We start from the raw sequence: 27,240 nt of genomic DNA, 5'->3' as shown, positions 1-27,240 counted from the left end.
ACTACTGTGAATTTAAAAGGAAAATGGCCGATAGCAATAACAGCACAAAGGCTGGGAAAGGATGTATAGAGAACAGTCATTAAGGGTGTATGTGCGTGCATGTGTGTGTGTGTGTGTGTGTGTGTGCGCGCGCACGCGCGCGCGTGTGTCTATGTGCTGCCCAATGGAGAACGTTTGATGTGCTGTTCAATAACTCCTTGCCTCCCCACCTCCAGTTCTGGGGTTACAGATGCACACAACCATACCTAACATTCTTATGTGAGTGCTGGGAATATGAACTCAGATCTTCACACTTGGGTGGCAAGAGCTCCTACTGGCTGAGCCATCTCTCCAGCCCTGTTTAAGGCTCTTATGCTGTAGGTGTGAGATAATATGATATCACTTGGTGGCAAAGCAACCTCTAAAATAATATGATAATGAAGCTGGGGATGGTGGCTCATGCCTGTGATCTCTGCAAATTTGACCCCTGGTGGCTGCAGAGTCATTTCTATTTATTGCTGTAGCCACTGGTAAGTTGCCCATCCTCCTGTGAACAGCTCCACAACCATGCTCAGGGAAGCAGCTGTAACAAAGCTCCGTGTGTCATGGCACAGCAGATAAAAACACAGGTCACTCTTCCAGAAGACTTAGGTTCACAACTGTCTGTAACTCCAGTTCCAAGGCGTCCAGTGCCCTCTTCTGGCTCCACAGGCACACTGGGCATGTATATGGCAAATAGACACCTATGTGGGCAAAACACCATATATGTTAAAAGTGTTGGTTTTAGTCATATATGTCTTACTTGGGGTTTTGGCTGCTGTGATGAAACACCACGAGCAAAAAGGAAGTCTAGGATGGACAGGTTTATTCAGCTTTCACTTCCACATCACAATTCATTATCAAAGTAAGTAAGAACAGGAACTCAAATGGGGCAGGAAACTAGAGGCAGGATCTTAGCAGAGGCCACGAAGTAGTGCTACTTACTTGCTTGCTCTGTCATGGCTTGCTCAGCCTGCTTTCTTTTTCTTTTTTTTTTTTAATTTTTAATATTTTTATTACATATTTTCCTCAATTACATTTCCAATGCTATCCCAAAAGTCCCCCATAGCGCCCCCCACTTCCCTACCCACCCATTCCCATTCTTTTGGCCCTGGCATTCCCCTATATTGGGGCATATAAAGTTTGCAAGTCCAATGGGCCTCTCTTTCCATTGATGGCCGACTAGGTCATCTTTCGATACATATGCAGCTAGAGACAAGAGCTCCGGGGTTCTGGTTAGTACATCATGTTGTTCCAACAATAGGGTTGCAGATCCCTTTAGCTCCTTGGGTACTTTCTCTAGCTTCTCCATTGGGAGCCCTGTGATACATCCAATAGCTGACTGTGAACATCCACTCCTGTGTTTGCTAGGCCCCGGCATCGTCTCACAAGAGACAGCTATATTTGGGTCCTTTCAGCAAAATCTTGCTAGTGTATGCAATGGTGTCAGCATTTAGAAGCTGATTATGGGATGGATCCCTGGATACGGCAGTCTCTAAATGGTCCATCCTTTCATCACAGCTACGAACTTTGTCTCTGTAACTCCTTCCCTGGGTGTTTTGTTCCCAATTCTAAGAAGGTGCACAGTGTCCACACTTTGGTCTTCATTCTTCTTGAGTTTCATGCGTTTAGCAAATTGTATCTTATATCTTGGGTATCCTAGGTTTTGGGCTAATATCCACTTATCAGTGAATACATATTGTGTGAGTTCTTTTGTGATTGTGTTACTTCACTCAAGATGATGCCCTCCAGGTCCATCCATTTGGCTAGGAATTTCATAAATTCATTCTTTTTAATAGCTGAGTAGTACTCCATTGTGTAAATGTACCATAATTTCTGTATCCATTCCTCTGTTGAGGGACATCTGGGTTCTTTCCAGCTTCTGGCTATTATAAATAGGGCTGCTATGAACATAGTGGAGCATGTGTCCTTTTTACCGGTTGGGACATCTTCTGGATATATGCCCAGGAGAGGTATTGCTGGATCCTCCGGTAGTACTATGTCCAATTTTCTGAGGAACCGCCAGACTGATTTCCAGAGTGGTTGTACAAGCTTGCAATCCCACCAACAATGGAGGAGTGTTCCTCTTTCTCCACATCCTCGCCAGCATCTGCTGTCACCTGAATTTTTGATCTTAGCCATTCTGACTGGTGTGAGGTTCAGCCTGCTTTCTTACAGAACCCAGGAATACCAGCCCAGGCATGGCACTACCTACAGTGGGCTGAGCCCTCCCCCATCAATCACTAATTAAGAAAATGCCTTACTCATGATGGCAATGAGTCATCCTCTTCGTACAATGCCTAGTAAGCCTATGGCTTCAACCCTCTCTTCCAGCATCAGGACAGCCCCTGTGGCTCACAATAACCCTCTTTCCCCTAGTTCCTGCTCAGATCTCTTAGCCAAGTGTTGGGTGTGATTGCTGAAGAAGTCACCAAGGTCTGTTGTCTGATAGTTTCTGAACCACCACGTGCTCCATTGTGACCTTTTGTACTGCCTTGGAACTGACCTTGTGTGCTACTATGTAACCACTCCCTGAGTGAGCTGTGCCATGTGGGTCAGACAGGCTGCAGTTCTTAGCACAAAGAGGGGACAGATGTGAGATGTGTGGGACTGTACAACCTGGGCCATGTGTGGATCATGAGTGTGGGTTCTGGTGTCCTCTACTCAGTAAAAGCAGTATATGGTTACACTTGTCTGGGTGTGCCTGGACATACCTGCTGCTGTCCCCTTGGCAGAAAGATCTGTACTGAGCTCACTATTGGGAACTGCTTTGTTTTCCTCTAGCCTTGTTCACTTTTAACTCTGGCTTTAAAAAAAAAAAGACTCCAAATCACACAGGACTCATTAAATTGAGGGTAATAATTAAGTCTGAAGGGAGGAGACAATGTACCAAGGAGTTGGTGGACAAGGACTCTCTCATGTTGGGTCTTTTCTTAGTAGACACAGTAGGTACCTGGATGTTCATGTAACATATGTCCCATCATGCACTTGTAATAAACTTATAGGCTGGCAAAAAGGGAGAGAATGAGAGAGAGAGAGAGAGAGAGAGAGAGAGAGAGAGAGAGAGAAGAGAAGAGAAGAGAAGAGAAGAGAAGAGAAGAGAAGAGAAGAGAAGAGAAGAGAAGAGAAGAGAAGAGAAAGAACAGGAAAGGAAAAAGAGAAAAGAAAAGAAAGGGAAAGAAAAGAAAGGAAAGGAAAGGAAAGGAAAGGAAAGGAAAGGAAAGGAAAGGAAAGGAAAGGAAAGGAAAGGAAAGGAAAAGAAAAATGTTTTACTGGTCTGCCTACAACTGATCTTCCGGTGGCATTTTCTTAGCTGAGAGGTCCCTCCTCTCAGCTGACTTTGGCCTGTGTCAAGTTGACATAAAACACCTAGCACAGTATTTATTTTAAGAAGACATGAAGTGAATGAAGGCCTTATGAAAAAGAAGAAGAGGCTTGGAATGAGTCTCTAGGTAAGAAGAGGAAGTCCTTGGAGAGTGAACAGTATCAAAACACATTATACACATGCCTGAACCTACCAAAGAATAAATCAAAACAGTTTGATAAAAACTAAAACTATTAAAACTTAGACAATCTGACAAAAGCTATATAAGACTTGCATGCTGTGATATGTACTCACTGATAAGTGGATATTAGCCCAGAAACTTAGAATACCGAAGGTGCAAGTTGTAAAACACATGAAACTCAAGATGAATGAAGACCAAAGTGTGGTCACTTTGCCCCTTCTTAGAATTGGGAACAAAACACCCATGGAAGGAGTTACAGAGACAAAGTTTGGAGCTGTGACAAAAGGATGGACCATCTAGAGACTGCCATATCCAGGGATCCACCCCATAATCAGCTTCCAAACGCTGACACCATTGCATACACTAGCAAGATTTTGCTGAAAGGACCCAGATATAACTGTCTCTTGTGAGGCTATGCCGGTGCCTGGCAAACACAGAAGTGGATGCTCACAGTCAGCTATTGGATGGAACACAGAGCCCCCAATGGAGGAGCTAGAGAAAGTACCCAAGTAGCTAAAGGGGTCTGCAACCCTATAGGTGGAACAACAATATGAACTAACCAGTACCCCCAGAGCTCGTGTCTGTAGCTGCATATGTAGCAGAAAATGGCGTAGTTGGCCATCACTGGAAAGAGAGGCCCCTTGGTCTTGCAAACTTTATATGCCTCAGTACAGGGGAACACCAGGGCCATGAAGTGGGAGTGGGTGGGTAAGGGAGTGATGGGGGGAGTGTGTGGGGGATTTTTGGGATAGCATTTGAAATGTAAATGAAGAAAATACCTAATTTAAAAAAAGAAAGACTTGCATGCTGGAAGCTCAAGGTGAGACAGCTCAGCTGGTAAAGGTGTTTGTTGCTAAGACAGAAGACGTGGGGTGGAGAGAACCAACTCCTGCAAGTTGTCCTCTGACTTACACACACACACACACACACACACACACACACACACACACACGCACGCACTACAATACAACATTTCAATGCTATAAAACACGTTTTATAGAAAGGCATGAAAGACTTAAATCAAGGCAGATCCTAGGTTCAGGTTTGGAGAAGGCCTACTGTTACTAAAGCATCAGTTTTTCCTGAGCTGACCTCTAATTAGGACATTGTTGCTGTGGGATTCAGCATGAACTTGATGTTCTGGGTCTACAATTCAATAAAAGGCACAGAATCAAAGAGTCAACTTTAAAAGCAATTAACAAAGATTTACACACACACACAAATACATAAACAATAAACGTTGAAAAAACCTTTAACAAAATGGAAGGGTTGGAAATGTTGATTTAGACTTAAAGAGGATATGCTGCAAGATTAACATAGCACCTTCTTAGGAAACTACAGTAGTGAGTTCTTGGTAGGGGCAGGACATTGAGATGGTCTCATGTAGCTCAGGCTAGCCTCCAATTGGCTATGTAGCTCAAGATACCCTTGGATTTCTGGTCCTCTTGTTTCTACCTCCTGAGTGCTGGGGCATGCATCACCATACCTGGCGTTAAGGCCAGGCAGTACTGGTGAACACCTTTAATTTCCCAGGAGAGGTAGGCAGACCTCTGTGAGTTAGAGGCCAGCCTGGTGTACATAGTGAGTTCCAGGATAGACAAAACTACACAGAGAAACCCCGTCTCAAAAACAAAACATACATACCTGGCTTTAATACAGCATTGGGATCAAACCTAGGGCTTCATGCATGCTAGCTAAGCACTCTACTCATTAGGGGAAAAAAAAAGAATGTGTGATTAAAACCAAGTACAGGAGGAGACTGGAGAGATGGATGCTTGGATGAAGTCTGGGATGGCAAAGGGAAGAAGGACTGCAGAGAGATGTTGGGCCATGCTGAGGGCAGGGGAGAAGATGGAGGAGCAACAACAGACTGTGGTCATGGGCAGACTCTAGGTCCCATTCCCTTCTCTCTCTGTTAGCTCTTTGGTTTCCATCATTCGCTCATTTCATTACTCTTTTTAAGATTTATGTATCTCATATTTTATTTGTGTGTAGATATATGTCTGTGCGAGTGTCTGCCATGTGCTATGTGCACACTTGAGGCAGACAGAAGACAGTATTAGGTCTTCTGAAGCTGAAGTTACAGGCAGTCGGGTTCTCTGGAAAAGCAGGATTTGCTCTGAAGCACTGAGATATCTTTTCAGCTCCAACTTTAAATATATATATATATATATATATATATATATATATATATATATATATATTCCCATCCTATCAGGCAGGCTTCACAAGGTTCTGACAATGAGAGGAGCTCCTCTCCTTGCCAGCAATGAGCGTGCTCTGCAGAGCCACAGTGACTGAGTCCTCTCACAGGACCATTCTGGAACTGTATCTACTCCTGTTGACCAGACTAGACTGCTTGCTCTGCTTTTCTCTTGAATGTCTGGCTAATTCTTGCTCATCCTTGAACTTTTACACAATGGCACTTTTTCAGGCATTGCAGTTAAACCACGTCTTATCACTCCCAGCTGTGTCCATCTGCTTCATCTTCTACACCCCTCACACCATGTTCCTGGAGCAGGAGTGCTCCAGATGTGTGGAAGGACCAAGCAGAATTTACAGCAGTGTCAGCCATCAGGAAAAGGATGTTCTGTGCAGAATGTGTTGCCTCTGCAATTGCAAGGCGGGGAATGCCCTGTGTGAGGAAGGGACTCTTAGGCTCCTTTACCTCCAAGGTTTCAAAATGACCCATGGCAGGGCCTGCCAGTTCTCTGAGGGAAGCAAAACAAACTGATCTCATAAGATCCCTGCTGGCCCAAGAAAAGACAATAACAATAACGTTAAGAAGCAGGCTTGGGACAAACAAGAGAAAGGGTAGTTCTTCTAGATGTCTTTCTCTAGCCTTTTCCCTGCAGAGCTCACAAGTTTTTGGAGATAGTGATGGATAGCTGGAAAATGTCCAGCCTCAAATAATGTAATAGCTCACCCACAGGTCCAAAGGTCCAGGCTTTCTCAGACAGAGGGAACATTTTCTAAAAGGTCAGGCCTAGTATGTTTCACTGAATTCTCCATTCTGGTCTACTGCCAAGTGTCCTTAAGGTCATTTGAATTGGTTTTTATGACGGTTCCTTCCCACCCAACACCATTAATCCATCCCCAAGTATTTCCCAAGCAATGTAACATATGACTAAGTACCCCAAATGAGGATTTAAAGATTTGGAAACACAGAGCTAAACACATGGAACTGGCAAGCCACACACACACACACACACACACACACACACACTAAATAAATAAATAAATAAATAAATAAATAAATAAATAAATGTATTTTTTAAAGTTAAATGAGACAGAACCTTCCCCTAATGAATAAAGATTTCAAGGGACCAATCACTGGGCAAGTAGGTGGGAATTTCCGGTCAGGGAGAGGAATAGGGAAGTCAGGAGAAAGATACTTCCTTTTGGACCAGAAAGAGCATGGAGACACAATGTGGGTAGTGAGAGGCCCACGATTTAGGTAGGGATCCTCTGGGATGCGCCACTGGAGGATTTATAACTTAAATAGCTAACAAAATTAGGATGTGTCTTAGTTAGGGTTTTACTGCTGTGAACAGACACCATGGCCAAGGCAAGTCTTATAAAAACAACATTTAATTGATGCTGGCTTACAGGTTCAGAGGTTCAGTCCATTATCATCAAGGTGGGAGCATGGCAGCATCCAGGCAGGCATGGTGCAGGAGGAGCTGAGAGTTCTATGTCTTCATCCAAAGGCTGCTAGTGGAAGACTGACTTCCAGGCAACTAGGACAAGGATCTTTTTTTTTTTTTTTTTTTTTCGAGACAGGGTTTCTCTGTATAGCTCTGGCTGTCCTGGAACTGACTTTGTAGACCAGGCTGGCCTCGAACTCAGAAATCCGCCTGCCTCTGCCTCCCGAGTGCTGGGATTAAAGGCGTCCTAAAGCCGAGGATCTTAAGCCCACACCCACAGTGACACGCCTACTCCAACCAGGTCATACCTTTTCCAACAAGGCCACACCTCCAAATAGTGCCACTCCCTGGTCCAAGAATATACAAACCATCACAGGATGCTAGTTTCTGAACCCAGCAATTGTGTTACCTGTAGATTCTAAACTAAGATTGTGTGGTGTTTTCCTTTACTCGGTGACTCAACTGAGTTCCAGAGAAAGGTACGGTGGCAGGGCACCCCAGCCAGCCATGGGAATTTGGAAGTGTGGGCGTGTGTAGCAACAGCCCACCATGGGAACTTAGCAGCCGGGTGGAGAGATTTTGAAGCTCTGAGTCAAGAGAGTCTGCTTGGGCAGAGAACAGGCTGGGCTGTCCACTGGTGCCTTGCTGGTGGTAGTGTGGGTTGTTTTTTTTATATATTCACGCAACAGTTAAAGCCCTAGAGTAGAAGTTTAGGTGATCTTATAAAGACAAATGTGTAAAAGAAATCTCCGTTTATGGAGTCAATGCCATGATCTGGAAGATGGTATGAACAGGCTGCTGTTCACATGTTCCTGTCATAAACAAAGCACCATTTGCTCTGCTGCACTTGTAGACAGCAGCAGTCCCCAAAGCACAGTTCCTGGACCTGCAGAGCCTGTACCATCTGGAACTTGGAAATACAGGTTCCCGGGCTCTGCCTCAGATCCTCCAGCTCAGTAGCTCTGGGTTGGAGCCAGCTAGTTTTAACAAGCTCTACAGATGGATCCACACATAACTCCTGAGCATTACTGAAAACATGGACCTGAAGTGACAGGAGGCAGCAGAGGAAGGATTCCACCGCAGCAGTGATAAGCTCGCCCTGGGAGACAAAGCTACGGCTAAGACTCCAAACACAGACTAAGCGGAATTAGTGTAAATAGGTGGTTAATAAGAAGAGGGGGTGGTGGCAAGTCAGGTATCAAAAGCCACAGCTAGAGGAGTAACTAAAGGAAACTGACTTCTGCAACTCACAGTCGTGGCTGAACTGTCAGTGCCTCTCGGAGGTTCCTTCAAGAAGGATCCTGGCAGAGCACTTGTATAGCATGTCTAAGGCCCTGAGTTTGATCCACAGCACTGAAGAGGAGGAGGGGGGAGAGAAAGAAGAAGAGGAGGAGGAAGAAGAGGAGGAGGAGGGAGAGGAGGAGAAGGAGGTCTAAGAATAGTTAATTTTCTATTGCAATAATAGAATACCTGAGACTCTGTGGTTCATAGAGAGTCAAAATTTATTTAGCTCATGTTGCTACAACCTGGGAAATCCTGGCATGGGACCATCTCCACATATTCTAAATTATATAATGCATCTACAGTTATACGTGGGATAGTTATATAATGTTAAGTGGAATTATGACTTGGCTATTGTTTCCATTTAGAAATTAAGCATGACATAAGGGAATGTGAGCTGTGTGTCAAGTTGACAGGATTCGGACTTGTGATAAGATACTCTAGGTTGTCAACTTGATGACATCTGAGATTAACTAAAACCCATGCTGCTGGGCACACCTGTGAGGGAGTATCTTGGTTGGCTCTTCTGAGCTGCACCTCTGGGTGGCGGCCCACATAAAAGAACATGAAGGAAGGAAGCATTTGCTTTTTGTCTGCTTGCCCTCATTTTGCCTGGCAAGTTCATCCGTTCGTTTGCTGGTATCTTCAGGATTCCGTTGTAGACTGAGGACCAGCACCTCTCCAGGACTTCCCTGGGACTCTAGTTCCGCATGAGGATGCTGATAACGTTTGGTCTCGTGGACTGAACAGCTACCTTTCTCTCAGGAGGCAGCCATTGATGAGTATATTATAATTACTGCTAACACATTCTCCAGTTTACAGCCTCTCCAATGATAAATTCTGAATGTTTTTATCTGGACGTATGTAATGAGTGCTCAGAGTCGAAAGAATTATGGAGAATACTTCAATACTTAGAAGATGTGAAACAACTTGTTGATAAAAAAAAAAAAAATCCCGGGGCTGGTGAGATAGCTCAGTGGGTAAGAGCACCCGACTGCTCTTCCGAAGGTCCGGAGTTCAAATCCCAGCAACCACATGGTGGCTCACAACCATCCGTAATGAGATCTGGCGCCCTCTTCTGGAGTGTCTGAAGACAGCTACAGTGTACTTACATATAATAAATAAATAAATCTTAAAAAAAAAAAAAAGAAAAAAAAATCCCTGAATCTGAAGGCAAAAGAGAAAGCAGTGGAGATGAAAAGGTGGTCCTGAAAGCATGGGTGGATTCACACTCAAACCATTTCAAATTCAAACCTGTTGAACCTAAGTAAAAATGTTCTAAAAGGAAGTCAGACTTGTTCTGTGCAATTGGAGACAAAGAGAAAAGAAAGTCCAAGGTGGGCTGGAGAGATAGCTTAGCAGATAACAGTACTTGCTGCTCTTGCAGAGAACCCAGGCTCAGTTCCTTCCATCCACATGGTGGCTCACAGTCATTTCTGACTCTAGATTCTAAGTTCTAGAGCATCCAACACCCTCTTCTGCTTTACTCGGCACAATGCACATATATAGCACACATACAAACATTCAGGTAAAACACTTAAACACATAAGGTAAAATTTAAAAACCCAAAAGGAATGCCTGGGTAGAGAAATGGCTTGGTGGTTAAGAACACTGGCTGCTTGTCCATAGGACCTGGATTTGATTCCCAGCATCCACAGAGCAGTTTAAAAAAATCATATGTAGCTCCAGCTCTAGGAGATCTGACAATCTCTTCTGGACTCCCTGGGCACCAAGGATATGTGTGGTCCACATGTATTCAGGCAAGGCACTCATACACATAAAGGTTTTGGTTTTGTTTGTTTTGTTGTTGTTTTGAGACAGGGTCTTTCTGTGTAGTCCTGGCTGTCCTGAAGCTTGCTGTGTTAGACCAGGCTAGCTTCTAACTCACAGAAATCCTCCTGCCTCTGCCTCTGGAGTGCTGGGATGAAAAAGTCAAACACAACTCTCGCATAGAAATAGCCAACATTTTGGACCCCTCATCTATTTCTAGAACCCTCAGACATCATGTTCTAAAACTCCTCACCTCTATCACACAGAATTCTCCCATTGAAGCCAGTTTTAGCTGGAGTTTTGCAGTTTGAGAGCTGACCTATCTAGACAGTTCGTCTTTGGGACAGTTTGTCTCGTTCCTAGTTTCTTCTGAAAAAGTGAAATAATCAGAGAAACTGACTACATATAGGAAACAAAACGAACCAGACTAAATCACAGCAGGGAGTCAAACTCTAGCTTGTTACTGAAGAAAAGTGTCTATCCATCATCCTTTCCATTGTTTTTTTTTTTAAACAAGGCCTCACTATGTAGCCCTAGCTGGCCTGGAACTCACTAAGTAGACCAGGCTGGCCTCAAACTCACAGAGCTATGCCTGCCTCTCTGCCTCTGCCTCTGCCTCTGCCTCTGCTGAGTGCTAAGAATAAAGCTTTAGCCTCCACACCAAGCCTAACTATAATTCTTTCCATACATATCTGCACATCTAGTATTTCCAAGTACTGTACTAGGATCAAAAATACAATGTTAAGCAAATTAGGACTGGGCCAAATATAGATGGAAAAGATCATAGAACCTTAGGACTTAGGTTACCAGTAAGCAAATACAGGTTTTCTTAGAAGGTAAACATGGTAGTCAGCAAAGAAAGTTGGTGGAAGGTAGTCAGCGGAAAGTGTGGTGGGTTGTGAAGGAGGATCGAGGAGAACCAAAGATCTTTGATTATGGGGAACCAAAGGGTAAAGACATCTGGAAGGGCAGATTCTGACAAAAACCTTGTAGGCTTCTTCATGAATTTGCGGTTGTATTTTTTTCCTGTGAGAGGAGCAGGCTCCGAAGGAAGAGTAAAGTCAAGTACACCTGGCTAACAATTATGCTGGTGGCTGGGGAGTGGCATACAAGGACACCGGTCTGTAGACTCTTGCTATTGATCCAAAACAACAATGTGACATCCCTCAAAAAAGCTTGATCCAAATGGGGAAAGATGAATAGCTTCAAGAGCTATCTTGAGCTTGGAGATGGGTGGGCAGTGGAGGGTAAAGGGAATGTTTGCTGATGGCTCTTGGGTATCCAGCCGCACTGAATGGATGGAATTTAAAGGAAACTCCTACAAGATTTTTGGATAGTAGTGTACTTTCTCACCATAGCCATGTGTTTTTGCCTGGCTTCTACACTCAGGGGCCCCTGGGATATGCTCAACCTTAGCTACAGAGCTGATACTTGGCTCCCTTGAGGACACCCATGAGTAAACCCAGTCTTCTCGTCTCTCTCCCCTTTCATGCACTTTGCAGGCACCACATGTCCACCCCCTGTATCTATTGAGCATGCAGACATCCGGGTCAAGAATTACAGTGTGAACTCCAGGGAGAGGTATGTCTGTAACTCTGGCTTTAAGCGGAAAGCTGGAACATCCACCCTGATTGAGTGTGTGATCAACAAGAACACAAACGTTGCCCACTGGACAACTCCAAGCCTCAAGTGCATCAGTAAGTAGCCAGTCTCCACACTGTCCCACACACTCCAGCCAAGGCTGAGCAGGAAGCTGTGGGAGCCAGAGACATCTGTTCTGAGATCTGGAGCTAACAAAGCCAGTAGGACATGAAGCAGCATGCCCTCCCCCCATGGGAATACATGGGCAGTGGGTTCTGTCACCCAACATTGGTTTATCTCCTATCTCTGCCATTTAGCCATTTTGTGTCCTTGGGCAAATCCCTTAGGCTCTTGGAACTCTGGTTGGTCACCTAAAATATGCACCTGATGTCAACAGTGGTTTGTAGAATTGGGTGGAACCTGGTAAATGTTAACTATTACAGCCATCAGTGTTTGTTTTGGCATGACAGTAGCAGGAGGTTTGTCTATAGATGATGCTGTGTGTGCAAACTCACCACCCTGAGAGCTTTTTGGATGACTAACAACACATAAGCCTGCGGGAGACCATAGACTGTTTTTGTTTGCTGGAACCCAGGAAGTTGGGTAAACCTAACAAACAGTATAGCTCTCGAGTACCCACTTCTAGTGTCCAGCTGATGCTCAAGAACAACAATAATAATTAAAAAATCTAGGACGTGATGGTGCATGCCTTCAATCCCAGCACTCGGAAGGCAAATGGATCTCTAAGGTCCAGTCCCAGCCTGAACAATAAAGAGCAACAAAGCAATGAAGGTTATGAGAATCAACTTTAAGAGAAAAAAATCACCATGGTTGGATGATGTTGGTTGGCCAACATTTTTGGAATGGAAGCCGCTTGGTGGTGTGTTTCCAGTAACACTATTCCCCAGTCTGCTCCCTAGAAAAAAAAAAAGTGGCCCAGAGTCTTCCAGGAGAGTACTGCTTAAGCAAGAATGCCATGAATGTGAGGACCGGGGGTCTACCTTAGGATGTCCTCCCCTGTCCTTCTCTATCCTGTTTTTTGACACACGGCCTCTCACTGAACCCAGCACTTACTGACTGACTGAGTAGTGAGCTGTGCAGAGCTGCCTGCCTCCACTCCCTGCCAACAGCACTAAGGTTGCAGACTTGGGCCACCAAGCTCAGAGTTTTACAAGTGTATTGAGGATCAGAACCCAGATCCTTATGCGTGTACCACAGCCTTGTCATCAGGATCTCATAACCCAAAGACTGGAGGGATCTTTAAGTCAACCTCATCTGATCCAAAGGTTTTGCTCCACAGTCATTTTACCACCACCAGCTCTCTTCACTGTTTTTCCCTAGCTCCTGTGCACTCAATAATTTCCCCTAAATAAGTGAACTCCATTGAGTGATATTTTGTTTTTCCCCATGAAAAACTAATAGAACTGATTTGTGTGTGATTCCCATACAAAAATATTTGATGATTGACCCGGGAAGATACTAGAAAAAGCAGTTTACAGGCTGTACATTTGAGTCAGGAAACCAGTATTCACTTCCTACACTTTCTAGCCTTGTTCCAGGAAGCCAGAAATGAATGTGCACTGATTCATTATTTTTATTTGTAGTTAGTTCTGAAACTGCCCAGATACTGCCCTCAGAAATCATAAATGCCATGTGACTATTCTCTCTCTAGGAGACCCCTCCCTAGCTCACTACAGTCCAGTGCCAACAGTAGTGACACCAAAGGTGACCTCACAGCCAGAGAGCCCCTCCCCCCCTGCAAAAGGTAGGAACCCTGGGAAAACGTGAAGAACTAACGCTTACCCTGTCTGCTCCCTTATCATAGATGCCATTGCTCACTGCTGATCACTGCAAACCTAGGCAACAGAACTTTATAAGATTCAGAATTTGTAGCTGGGTGGTAGTGGCATGCACTTTTAATCCCAGCACTTGGGAGGCAGAAACAGATGGACCTCTGAGTTCAAGGTCAGCCTGATCTACAGAGCTTTTCAGGAAATACAGCATTATACAGAGAAACCCCTTTTTCCAAAACCCAAAATCAAACCAAAGTAAATAAATAAATAAATAAATAAATAAATAAATAAATAAATAAAATCAGAATTTATAGTGGCTTAGGGTTTTTCTAGTCAAAGTTATTTGATATCCAGAATTCACATGTGCATAATTTATAATGGCTTAGGATCAGCCATTAACATGTCAGACCATAGGGAGCTGTAGATGCCCACCTTTATCGAGCACTGAGACTTGATCTCATTATGTTGTCTCCCCAAGGGAGGCTTTCCCACATGGCACAGGAAATCTGAAGCAGGTGTATGTGTGTACCAATTCATATCTCTCTGGCCCACAGGGCAGCAGGATGTACCAGAATACAAGTCCTGTGTGTGTAGCAGGTTGGATTGTGCCAGGGCAGCTTAGGGTCATAGAGCCTGAATGTCTTATAATTGGTGGCAAAGGCGTCTGTGCTTTGTTCCAGAGGGTGTCTGTCTTCCAAAGCACTTGCTACCATGCATGTCCTGGGCAAGACAGACCACAGAAAGGGTAATGAGGATGGAGCCCTCTTTTGGCAAAATAAAGACAATGTGAGGGACTCATTGAAGAGCTTTTATTTATTTATTTTTAAGTGGAAGGGTCGGGGATGGGTTGAGGCAGGGTCTCACTATGTAGCTCTAGCTGTCCTAGAACTCACTGTGTAGACCAGGCTGGCCTCAAAATTACAGAGATTCGTCTGCCTCTGCCTCCCTCTTGAGTACTGGGATTAAAGGTGTGAGCCATCAAGGCCAGCTCCCCAGTCTTCTTCATTAACACATTAATCTGGATGCTTGTTCTAGTGTCTTTTTTACTGATAGGTTAAAATATCCCAACGGAGAGCAGCTTAGGGGAGAAAGGGTTCGTTTTATTATACGTTTCCAGGTGGGAAGCCATCACTGGGAAAGTCACAGAGGCAGGAGCTTGAAGAAGTCAGTCGCATCACACCCACAGTCAAGAGTGGAAAGAAATGAAAGTGTGCATGTTCGTTTGCCTAATTGTGTTCTGCTTTAACTTCTCCACACGTTTTTTTATAGATTTATTTATTTATTTTATGTGTGTAAGTACACTGTAGCTGTCTTCAGACACACCAGAAGAGAGCATCAGATCCTGTTGCTGACGGTTGTGAGCCACCATGTGGTTGCTGGGAATTGAACTCAGGTCCTCTGGAAGAGCAGTCAGTGCTCTTAACCATTGAGCCATGACTCCAGCCCCAGTTTCTCCACTCTTAAGAGCACAGGAGCCCTTGCTATAGAATGGAGCCACTGACAGGGGAGAGGAGGGTCTTCCCACATCAATTAACTTCGTCAAGACAATCCCCCACAGACATGTAGACCAAACCAGTGTAGACAATTGAAAGTGTCAAGTTCAAGCCAACCATCACAAGGCTGTAATACAGAAATATCGCATGAGCATCACATCTCTCTCAGTCCCTGCCTTCTTTCTTTGCTTCCTTTCTGATAGGGTCTCAATAGGTATCCCAAGCTAGCTTCAAACTCATCCTCCAGAATGCTCAGATTACATGTGCCACTGAACCCAGCTCATTGTTCTGTCCTTCACTTGAGTGTTGCGTAGGCTAGCTCAGTGTCTTCAGCAGTTGTCTGCATTTGAAACCTGTGCTCTCTACCCTGTGATACTCTCGTTTCCCACTTAGTGTTTGGTTCTCCCTGTTACATGATCCCATTTGTGACTTCTCCTTGTTTCTTCCTTCTACTTCCAAATATGGAAACCTTTTTCAATCACCCTAACTCGCTCAACTGGTCAGACCATCCTGTATGCCCCATGTCAGTCTTCAATACACAAGGAACTTACTGTAATATTCCCATTTGTTTGGGGTAAGATCTGAGAGTCAGCAGCACTGGAAGCTTCCCGGGTGGTTCAGAGGCATCCCAGCGGAGGACGTTTGTTCTAAGGAGGATGGAGAGGTTTCTGAATTTCATGCCAGTGCACAGCATAGAAGGCTCCAGCTCAAAAGTTAATAGTAATAAAATCGGGCTGGCACTATAGGTCATTGATAGAATGTTTCCCTAGCATGCATAAGGCTCTCCCAGACATTTGGTCAGACATTCCTCACTGAGACAAACATGTACAATCATAATCTTGGGCACTAACTGGTATGGTCGCAGGTGCTTGGATGTGAGTGCTCTGCGGGGTTGGTAGTTGAGGGAGGGAGAGATACAAACGAGTAGTCCCAATGGACTGAAGGGTCTGAGCATCTCTTACATGGAGAATGGCTAAGAGAGTATGGGAACAGGACACTCCATGCCTCTGGAGCACTAGGACGCCTACCAGGCTTTACTTGGGCTGAATTTCAAAAGTGAGATTTTGCCACAGTGCAAGACCCATTTTCAAGAGAAGGGAATAGAGAATAGGGAAGCGGTAGGCCCCTTTATAGTTTAGGGGCATCCATTTGTTAATAATGAACAAGGAAGACAGGAACCTAAACCCAGGCATCCTCCATGCCAGCAGGAACTAATGCAGAACAGTCTCCTCGGATGCTGCCTAGGGCATCTGGAGAAGCCGGAACAAAGCTGCAGCTTCTTATTTCATAATGTCATGCCAACATGTAAATAGTCGGCTGTGATGGAGCACACCTTTGACCTCAGCACTCAGGAGGCAGAGCCAGCTGTGAGAACCCTGTGAGTTTCAAGGCATCCTGGTCTACACGACAAGTTCTGGGTCAGCCAGGGATACATAAAAGACTCTGTCTCAAGGAACAACAACAGAACTGGAAGAGAACACCAGCATTCCTGCTATCTTTTGCAAATATAGTTCCACTTGTGTCTTGGCATTGAGTCTTTGAGAATATAACATACCATCTCCAGAGAACAAGGATATCTGTCTGTCTCTCTGTCTCTCTCTGTCTCTCCTTCTCTGTCTCTGTCTTTCTCTCTCTCTCAGTAACTATATTATTTAGAGTTATCACAAGTACTATTGTCCAGGGGATAGCTATGCCATCTACTTAGGCAACCGTTTTTTTTGAAAGGGTGTTGGCCAGAACAAGCTCATTAAAGTGAGTCCTTGGGTCCCAGGCACTAGTCTGAATTTTTATGTCTCTGTCTTGGAATTTCCTGCAGAGCCAGAAGCTTTCTCTCCCAAATCAGATACCACAGTGACCACAGAGACAGCTATTATGCCTGGCTCCAGGCTGACACCATCCCAAACAACTTCTGCAGGAACTACAAGGACAGGCAGTCACAAGTCCTCCCGAGCCCCATCTCTTGCAGCAACAATGACCTTGGAGCCTACAGCCTCCACCTCCCTCAGGATAACAGGTTAGCCTGAGCTTTGCACAGGGACAGGCCAGTTTCCCACATACTGCTTCTGATACCTGGGTTGGGATCTTACACGAAGATGTCTACATTAGCTTTGGTCCACTTATGCTCAATTTGGGACTGACTGAGAGGTCCAGTTGCCTGTTGTCCATGGTTAGTTGGTTATTGCAATCCCCACTGTAAGGATACCAGAAAGGAAACCCCTCCTCTCAGATATGACATGGCTTATTGATGTGAATGCTAGAGGGTGGCAAACATATCTGCCAGTGTGGAGCTGTGGTCTGTGGAGTAGAAAAGCCACCATCAATTGCTCCTTTCTAAGGCATGGCCAATGCTTAGATGTGACCAAGTTAACCTGTTTGTTTTGCAAAGACCAATTTGGTTCGAAGATAGTAGCTAATCTCTCCAGCTTCATGAGACACTAATGATCTTGGGAGTCCAGTCCTGATTCATCTCTCCTTTCTCCTCTGCAGAGATTTCTCCCCACAGTTCCAAAATGACAAAAGGTGAGTATTTCTTTTGTTCCATGTGTTTATAACTGGGGCACTACAAAGCAGACCCTGCATGCTCAACAGCCTGATCCAGTACCACTCTACCACAGTAACTAGCAGTAACCCTTTGCTTCTCTGAAATGTCTCCATTAGAGAATAATTTGTAGAATATCCTAGTTATTGAATTTGTCATTAGACATGATCACTTAAGATGAGTAGCTTCTAACTGTCACACTAGGGGCATACAAAGCAGGAAGTTAGTACACCACAAAGGAGCTTGGTGGTTCAGCTACTCACAGTTAAGTCCCACTAGGCTCCACTCACATTCAGGCATAGAAGGAAATCACAGGAGCCTGCCACTGCCACTAAGCTAACTCCATTCGGCCAGAAGCTGCAGGGACTTCACCCAGGCTGGAGCATTGTGCATTGTATAGAGAGGTAGCCCAGACGGCTCCGTTGTGAAGAAGGCATGGAGCCTTACAGAAGAAAAAAAAAAGCCATATATAAGCCAGGCAGGAGGAAAACAAACAGTGCTTGTGAAAAGGTAGACGGAGATCTCTGAGAAGAAAGAGAAGAGCAGGAGAAAAGGGAGGGCTGGAGTGCAGATCAGTGACAGGGAGCTTGCTCAACAAGTCCAAGGCTCAAACTTAGATCAGGATACTTTGACTTCTTTTCCTCTTCATGTCCCTTTTTATTTCCTTGTCTTGTCTTATTGTTCTGGCTATGGTTTCAAAAACTCAGTTGAACAGGAGTGAAGAGAATGGATCTTGATCAGAGAATTTTTTTTGGGTTTCCAATGCTGTAAGAAAAGGACTGGGGTGTAGAGAGTATGACACTAATACTTTAGTCAGACAAGCATTAAAAGGAACAAAAGTCTCTGCAGAGATGGTTCAGGGGTAAAGAGTATCTACTGCTCTTGCAGAGGACCAGCGTTCAGTTCCACCAGCCCAGAGGAATAGCTTACAACCACTTGTAACTCTAGCTCCAGGGCATACAATAGCCTTTTCTGTGGGCACCTGCACACTCATGAGTATGTGTACATAGACACACACAGACACACACACACACAGACACACACACACCCCACAAATAAATATGTGTAAAGGGATAAAATAATATGATTATAATTTAACATGGACAAAACTCTTTTCACTTTCTGTTCATAAGTTTTCCTGCCTAAGAATGGCTCGCTGGCTTTTGTGGTCCTGTTTTTACCTGCACTAAGTAACATCTGAAAATCAAATGTTGCTTTAGATAGATTAGCAGTTTTGTTAGTTTTGTTAATGATCAAATGCAAAGCCAGGCCTGGTGGTGAAAGTTAGTACTCTCAGTTACTCAGGAGGCTGAGGCAGGAGGATTGCAAGTGCAAGACCAGCCTGGACAACTTAGTGAAATCCTGTATCAAAGTTAAAATCACACAAAAGGCTGTGAACATGGCTCAGTGATAGGGGAGTTGGTCAGGCCTCAGCACTGGGGGAAACAGGAGATAGACAGATAGGCAGGGAATGGATAGATAGATAAGTGAATGGACAGATAGATGATGGATGGATGGATGGATGGATAGATAGATAGATAAGATGGATAGATAAAAGCAAGACAATTTAGAAAGACTCTTTGAAGAATATTTTCATGGAAAAATTCACTTACTGACAAGGACATGTAAATAAAACCACATTCATGATTTAAGATCACTACAAGAATTAGCCAAACTAATTTCTCCCTATGACACATAGCATATTACTCTTCCCATGTGGTTTTAGAATTTTTTCTTTGTTTTTCAAATTGTTAATAATTTGCACATGGTCTGAAACTATAAAAACATTAAGCTAAGCATGGTGGCATATGTCTTCAGAACTCAGAAGGCCAAGGCAGGAGAATTACTGTCCATTTAAGATCCACCTAGCTACATAAAATGAATAAATCTTCAAATGGGGGGTAGGGGGCTGGAGAGATGGCTCAGTGGTTAAGAGCACTGACTGCTCTTCCACAGGACCTGGGTTCAATTCCCAGCAACCACATGGTGACTCACAACCATCTGTAATGGGATCTGATGCCCTCTTCTGGTACTTATATACATAAAATAAATAAATCTTAAAAAAAATCCACCTGGTTACATAGTATCAGGACCATCGTGGCTACACAGCAATACCATACCTCAAAAAAAAATTAAAATAAAAACAATCAAAAGTTGGCACAAATTGAACAGTAAAAGCTCTTGCCTCTTACTCAAAGCATCCTGGGAATCAGGAGCAGACTTTTGTGCCTCCTTTTAGATAGGCTGTGCAAAACCAAGCACACACAGCAAGAGTGTAAGGACAGAGTTTGTCGTTTCACGTCTCTTCACTTACTGGCTGTCCTGATTTCCTTTTTGTTGCTGTGATAAAAACAATCTAACCAAAATCAACTTGCGTAGGAAAGGGTTTATCTGGCCTATGCTTCCAGGTGACTGAGCATCACTGAGGCACGTCAGAGCAGAAGCTTGGGTGGGAGCTTGAAGACGAAGCCAGAGAGGACTGCTGCTTGCTCATTTACCTTCTGCCTCATGCTTAGATAACTTTCTTAGATTTTTAAAAAAATATTTTTTAAATGATTAATTTTATTATGTTAATATTATATTATTTTATCACTTTATTGTTTATTATCTTATTATTTTTATTACTTTATTATTGCTCACACATGTGAGCAAGTGCTCTGGAAGTCCAGAGGCATAAAAACCTCCAAGACCTAGAGTTGCAGGTGATAGTGATGGTGGGATGCAGCTGATGTGGATACTGGGAACCAAAATCAGATCCTGTACCAGAGCAGTATGTGCTCTTAATGATGAACTATTTATCTCCAATACAGCCAGGACCACAGCCAGGGAACAGTGCTTAACACAGTGGGCTGGGCCTTCTACATCAGTCCAACAGTAATTGGAGACTTAGGTGCCAGTATATTCAGATGGAAGTATATTTGGATGAAACAGTCTACATGTACAATTTTTTACAGAGAGTTTCAAGAAATTAATGAGCTAACACTTATCTTTCCAGATCATGCAAAGATCAAAATCTATTCTCTTCTCCTCTGACATGCAAATCAATAAGCATTATCTAAACCCCTACAAAGGACAAAGATCATTTTGTGCAAGAGACTGTGGGCAATACAAAGATTTTTAAACTTTAAACATGGCTTCATTTATAAATAAGGTTTTCTTCCTTAAATATAGTCATGAGAATGACTTACTATAAGAGAAGCCAAATTTTTAGCAAAGAAATGAAAATGTGATGTTGAGTTTTTATTGTCTGCTAACAACCCATATGTTGAAATTCAGATCAGTCTAGTTTTGTAAAAGCATTTGTGACAGTGCATTTAAAGTTTGCCATTTACACGCCTTCCATCCCAGCCAGCCAGGATCTGCGAGTACCCTGTCATCAGTTACATACAGCAGATGCTCACTGGCTCCTTAGACAGAAGGGGAGGATCCTTTTCTCCACGTATAAGCAATCAACTGAGCACATCACATGTTTAAAGGCTGAGCTAAAACAATTCACTTTTGAGTGTCCAGTTTGAATCCAACATCTCTTTAATTTATTTGTTTTTCAGAACCTAGGGTCTCATTGCATGGTAGACAAATACTCTAACTACATCCTCAAGTCCTGAGCTCAACTCTTCTTAGGAGTGTAGGACAGTAAGGGAGAAAAAACCCTCAGCCCATGCCTAACAACTGGTCGCTCTCCCTTCAGCACCTTCCTCTGATGCAGACTCACAGTCCTGCGTTCTGCAAAACTGGCCTGGTTTGCCCAGGTCTGCTGAGGAAGCTGCTCCCTCTGATTCACACACAGTGATTTCATCATCCTCCTGGAACACTGGCCCTGGCAGTCTCTGCTGCCTTCGCCATCTTAACTCCAACCTATATTGTGGGCTGATGTGGAGGTGGGACAGTGGCTTTGTGGCCTCCTGCACCATAGTCATCTGTTCTCTATCATCTCCTCCTTCTCCTTTCTTATATCAAACTTCTGTTTCTTCCTTTTCCCTTCAGAAACACAACAGGGTGGAGAACTTGACATATGATCTGTTAATTCATTGTCTCCAGAAGTCTGGTTTCAATTTTTTGTCCAACACTGCGTGGATTAATTGAAAGGAGGCTAGGGTTAAGTCTTGGAATGCAAATGTTTTTGTGATATCATCGGCCCAGGAGACTTCTTTCCTGACGATGACTCTGCTCATGTCAACTCTAATTCCAAAAGCCACAGGGAAAGCATTGTGAAAGTACAGCCACTCCTCACTGCCAGTAATTCCTCTTTTCCAATAAGTCACTCCCCAGCAGTCAATGGGTGCTAAGCCAGCCAGTGTGGAGACAGTCTACATGCAACAAATTTGAAAGAAAAAAAAAAGTCAATCTGAGACCTTGAAACATCTTTCATTAATGTATTGTTTCCTAATATTTTTGTAACAACGTTGTCATGCTGAGTTTATTGACTTTCTGAAACAATGTCTTCCTCCTGTGATTTTACTGCTTCTAATCCAGTGTCATTACAAAACTCTGAGGGCAAATCCTCTTAATGAAAGTAAAGAGTATCTACAGTCTCATCATGACTTAATATTTTGTAACCAACCCCCATTAGACTCAAGAATTTTCTGTACATATGGTCGTAACTTGTTGGAAATTTCTTAAGTGTGTTTTCAACCAGCTTTCATTTTTTTGTCTGTGACTTTTAGATTTATTTTTATTGTTTTAGATTACATAGGGAGTATGGGGGATGATATGTGTGTGTGAAAGTAGATATCCACAGAAGCCAGAAGAGGGTACCCGATTCCCTGGAACTGGGATTACAGATGGTTGTAATCTGTGTGTGTGGCGGGAAACAGTGTGTGCTTTTAATTGCTGAGCTTCTTTCCAGACCCAAGAAATGTTAGTAATGACAAGCTGGCTAGAAGAACATCTGTCCTGGGCAAGAATGGAAATTACCAAGAATTGACCAATTCTTGGCCATGAATGCCTTCATGGCAGTCAAGCCGTTCTAGCTTTAGTTCTGTTCTTTTTCAGTGGCCATCTCTACATCGGTCCTCTTGGTTGGTGCAGGGGTTGTGATGGCTTTCCTGGCCTGGTACATCAAATCAAGGTGAGCAGCACAGAAGAATTGCAGGACATAGTGCTTCCTTTCTACCAAAAAAGCTTGATCATAACGATTCCAAGAGGCCCTCTCGATAGAGGAGTCCCTTTCCTGACTGTAAACTCTCTTACTCGGTCACTTCTGTAGCAGCGAGGAGGAGCTCTGTGAGACTGAGCTGATGGCTATTCACTTCTCACACAGATCTCAGACCACATGTTCAAAATGGGGTCAGCAGGAACTGAGCCCTATGATACAGGGGTCAGACCAAAGGCAATACGTATCAGCTCCTTCTGTGACCCACTCATGAATATATTCTCCAAATACTCATCTCATGGGGTACACCTCCTTATAGGCCTGTTCATGCCAGCCTTGATTCTGTATTGCTAATAGCAGAAATGACACACCGCAGCTCACTCACAAGTTCCCTCCACTTCCTGACATTTCAGTTTATACCTTTCATTTCTCTTAAGTATGTTTATCATTCCTTCCTTTAAAAAATATTCCTCACATGACATATTGGCTTTGACCTTGCACTTTTATCATTTAGCAATGAACTGACATAGTTGTTAACTACTGACATAGTTGTTAACTCTGTACCGTATAGGTCTCTAGATCCTGCTTCTGGGTTCTTGCAGGAGTGACTATTAGCATTCTTGAAACTGAGCGTGCAGTCACTAGGAATAAAGTGTTAACGAACTATCCATGTAAAAGTATAGGACTTCATCTGGAGATGCAGACAAAACACAACTTGGCCCTGGATTTGACCACCAGAACTTATATATATATATATATATATATATATATATATATATATATATATATATATATATATATATAACTGTTTGAGCCTGGTTTTGTCTCTGTAACTCTCTGAAACCTAGTGATGAATTCTGAAAGAAAGCTATTAATCAAAATTCCCCATAAGAATTGACAACTGTTAATGTAAGATCATTTGATACAAATACTGTAAGCCCCAGAAGTCATTAATAAATCACTAAACTAATATTAGTATATAGTCAAGAATTTTCTTTTTTCTTTTTTTTTTTTTTTTTTGGTTTTGCAAGACAGGGTTTCTCTGTGTAGTCCTGGCTGTCCTGGAACTCAATCTGTAGACCAGGCTGGCCTCAAACTCAGAAATCCACCTGCCTCTGCCTCGTAAGTGCTGGGATTAAAGGCATGCGCCACCACCGCCTGGCTAAGAATTTTCTTAAAAGGCAAAAAAAAAAAAAAAAAAAATTGGTGCTGGAGAGATGGCTCAATGGTTGAGAGCACTGACTGCTCTTCCAGAGGACCTGGGTTCAATTCCCAGCACCCATGTGGCAGCTCACAACTGTCTGTAACTCCATTCCCAGTAATTCTAGTTCCAGAGGACCTGACACCCTCACACAGACATACATGCAGGCTTAACACCAATGCACATGAAAGTAAAGTTAAAAATAAATCTTCTTTTAAAAATAAAAAAAATGCTACATGCTAACAAACATAGAAAGTGATTTTAAAGCATTTTCAAAATATTTTTATAACAGAGTGGTTTTTATCTAATATCCTAAATTTAGAGTTATAGCCTTGAGAGATAATAATTACTTAATATATCCAGAAATGTATGTGTCATCTTTTTAATAAATAATATATTATATTCTTAAATTAATTGGTAAATTTGGCATATACAGCCAATAAACATCGTAATAGAATAATATTATAACAATATTTTAAAGTACATCTCGCATTTTAAAGCAGTAATTGTAACATCTTTGTCATCTGGTGAATCAATTCTTTCCATTGACTGATTTTTTTTTAACAAATTGGTTGATGGGTAGATTTGCCATTCTACAGACGGGCTTTGGTGTACTCACCCATATTTCTGATTTCTGGTTTCTGTCTCACACAAAACTCTTTACTTAATCATGGCTTGAAAATTTATTTATCCATAAGAAAACATTATATGAGCCATGGTAGATATCACTGACCAAGATACTTAGGGCCTAAAAACCAAGGGAACTCCCAGACAGGTAGACACACAGACACAGCCAGACACACAGACACAGAATACAGAGCCTCCCCCTGCTCTTGCTATCTGGGAGCTTTTCACTGTATTTAATGCTAAATACAAGAATGCTTTTTGAAAGCTTTGTGAGTATCTAGCAACCTTCATCCATGCCATCAAGCCTGGTCCACCATGGTCCCTGTCTCCTCTCTCCATCCCTTGCTACTCATGCTGCTTTCTAGTGGATGATCAGCGGAGTTGGATTGAGGGTGGGGTGGCATGGTTTGTTCCAGCGATCTTGGTAAAGCCCTGGTGGATGGATGGCAAGGTTGAAGATCTCTAAATAGGATTCAAACTCTTGCTATGTGCACATTCGGGAAGCCTAGGTTTTCCTAATCTCTAAACAGCACAGACCTCTGAGAGCGGGGGTGGGGGTGGGGGTGGGGTGACATTTTCTAATGTAACCCGCTCAGTACTGGGCATACATGTTCAGTAAGAGATATGTTGACTGAAAGGTGGTCCTGTCCTCTTTTTAAAACCTGTGAATGAACTGCTTTATAGGCAGACTTCTCAGCCGGGCCGTGTTGAGGTGGAAACCATGGAAACAGTACCAATGACTGTGAGGGCCAGCAGCAAGGAGGACGAAGACACAGGAGCCTAACCACACGATTTCAGAAACTCAGGGAGACCTGCCCAGCTGAATCTGAAGGGAAGATACAAGGGCAGTTAGTCCAGCTGCACCTGGACACAGGAGAAACCAAATGTAATAATAGAGGTCTCTGGTATGATCTGTTTTACTGAGCCTGGGTGCCTCCCATATGCAGGCCTGGATCCCCGGTATCCGGAAGGACATCACCTTTCCTCCTGGTTCATCACAGAGGCCAACTTCCCAGAGTACAAGCAGCCTGAGCTCTCCTGGGAGTCTCCATTAAAAGCCTCGAGTTCCACTCAGAGATTAACTCAAAGCAGCTGATCTGCTAGACTCTCTTTTTCTATTCCCTACTCTGATTTGCAGTTTACAGAGATTAACAAGGCTCCCATTGTCTTCCAAGGCTCTTCTGGCACAGGAGATGTCTGTAAAGAAGACAGCAACATTTGAGCTCCTGAAGACATGGCCCTTTGCTGCTTTGTACATATTGGAAGAGAGCAGAGAACAGAAGAAGAGATACTGAGCCAGTGAACCCTTTTGTATAGGATTCATGACAAAACCGAACTCAGTGACTATGTATGTGTGTGTGTGTGTGTGTGTGTGTGTGTGTATGTAAACGTGTATATTTACATATACATTTATATTTATACTTTCTTTTCTATTATATCTACATATTGTATATGATTTATATTTGAAAGTGCTTTGTGTAGACAAAATAAAATATTTATTTTCAGTACAAAAAGCATTAAAATTATCAACAAAAAAAATGTTCCTCAAAGGAAAAGAGGAGAAAGAGGGGGGAAATGGTTCTAGTGTGAAAGGGATCTCAGGTTCTCTTTCAAAAACAGAGTCACACCACCACTGCCCTGCTTTTGGTGGGATTTTTAACCAAAGTTCCTGGTGAGTAGAAGCAACATGAACTAAACAATGGCAAGTCTGAGCCCAGCTAGCATTAGACACATACCTTTCTCTCTCTCTCCCCACTCCCTCCCTTTCTCCTCCCTCCCTTCCGCCTTCTTCATTTCTCCCCTTCCTACCCCTTTCCTGTTTATCACAACGATTTATAAAATCATAAGACAAATTCCACTTCTTTGTTTTATTTATTTATTATTTATTTGTTGGAGAGCCGTGGATAAAAAGGGCTTTGCCCCTAGTAGGCAAGTATTTCACCACTAAATCATATTCACATATCTAGGAGGTCAGAGACCTCCTAGATTTATAGACAAAATAATAGTAGCCTGGAGAAGTTGATCTGCCCAAAGTCACATAGCTCAACTAACGGCTACCACTTGGACAAAACTGGGGTGGGAAGTTGGGTAGGAGAGGAGCCCTGGTTGTGAGTCAGCTGCCAATGGGCCTGCCTCCTGCATCCTGGGTAAAGGGGAACCACCATAAGTATTTGGGAGATGAGTTAAACACCTGGTTCACAAGCTAACTGGCTTCTGCCAGTCATCAGTGTATGCGGTTTCTTTCATCAAAACTAAAGGAAGTCTTTCCGCATAGGTCATGGGCTTCCTCAGAACATGGTAGACTAGTTAGGTTGTTTAAATGGTGACCACCCTGCTTTGATTTTCCATTAAGGATCTTTTACTTTTTCTATTGCCTAAGATTGCCCCATTCCTGAGGAATTCTGTTTTTTTTTTTTTTTTTTTTTTTAATCTAACAGCCAGAAATCTGCCTATAGTCCAGGTTGAGTTCATTTCTGAATATCTATACTGCCTTCTGGAGTTTGGAGAATTGGACTTTCTTTTGAACGTGACACTGGAACCTGCACGTTGTTGGAGTACCTCATTGTCCTCTAATATAAAAGCCAGCTGCTCCCTGGTCTATGGCACATAGAGTAGGCCTATCAGAGCATCTCACGTAGTGCTCTCGGTTACTCTATATGGAATGAATGAAATACAACAGGCTGTGCTCAGC

General features: G+C 43.3%; 1 protein-coding gene across 6 annotated transcripts in view; it reads left to right on the top strand.

Moving 5' to 3' along the window:
* The window catches only part of Il15ra (interleukin 15 receptor subunit alpha), a 31,302-nt gene extending 4,353 nt beyond the window's left edge, over nucleotides 1–26,949 (top strand). Inside the window, exons 2-7 of one of the 6 annotated variants that reach the window (XM_029474194.2) lie at nucleotides 11,725–11,919; nucleotides 13,476–13,568; nucleotides 17,005–17,103; nucleotides 17,577–17,609; nucleotides 22,621–22,696; nucleotides 25,233–26,949. In XM_029474194.2, coding sequence (XP_029330054.1) covers nucleotides 11,725–11,919; nucleotides 13,476–13,568; nucleotides 17,005–17,103; nucleotides 17,577–17,609; nucleotides 22,621–22,696; nucleotides 25,233–25,332 — 596 coding nt within the window. In that variant the 3' untranslated portion in view covers nucleotides 25,333–26,949. Of the gene's footprint in view, nucleotides 1–11,724; nucleotides 11,920–13,475; nucleotides 13,569–14,713; nucleotides 17,104–17,576; nucleotides 17,610–22,620; nucleotides 22,697–25,232 lie in introns of those variants that run through there. The other 5 variants (XM_021186483.3, XM_029474193.2, XM_021186500.3 and 2 more) reach the window with 5 other exon arrangements.
* The last annotated feature ends 291 nt before the right edge of the window (nucleotides 26,950–27,240 follow it).

Source organism: Mus caroli, unplaced genomic scaffold (assembly GCF_978045245.1).
Source record: "Mus caroli unplaced genomic scaffold, Mus_caroli_1 scaffold_2, whole genome shotgun sequence".
Classification (NCBI taxonomy): Eukaryota; Metazoa; Chordata; class Mammalia; order Rodentia; family Muridae; genus Mus; species Mus caroli.
This window is presented reverse-complemented; position numbering and strand designations above follow the sequence as displayed.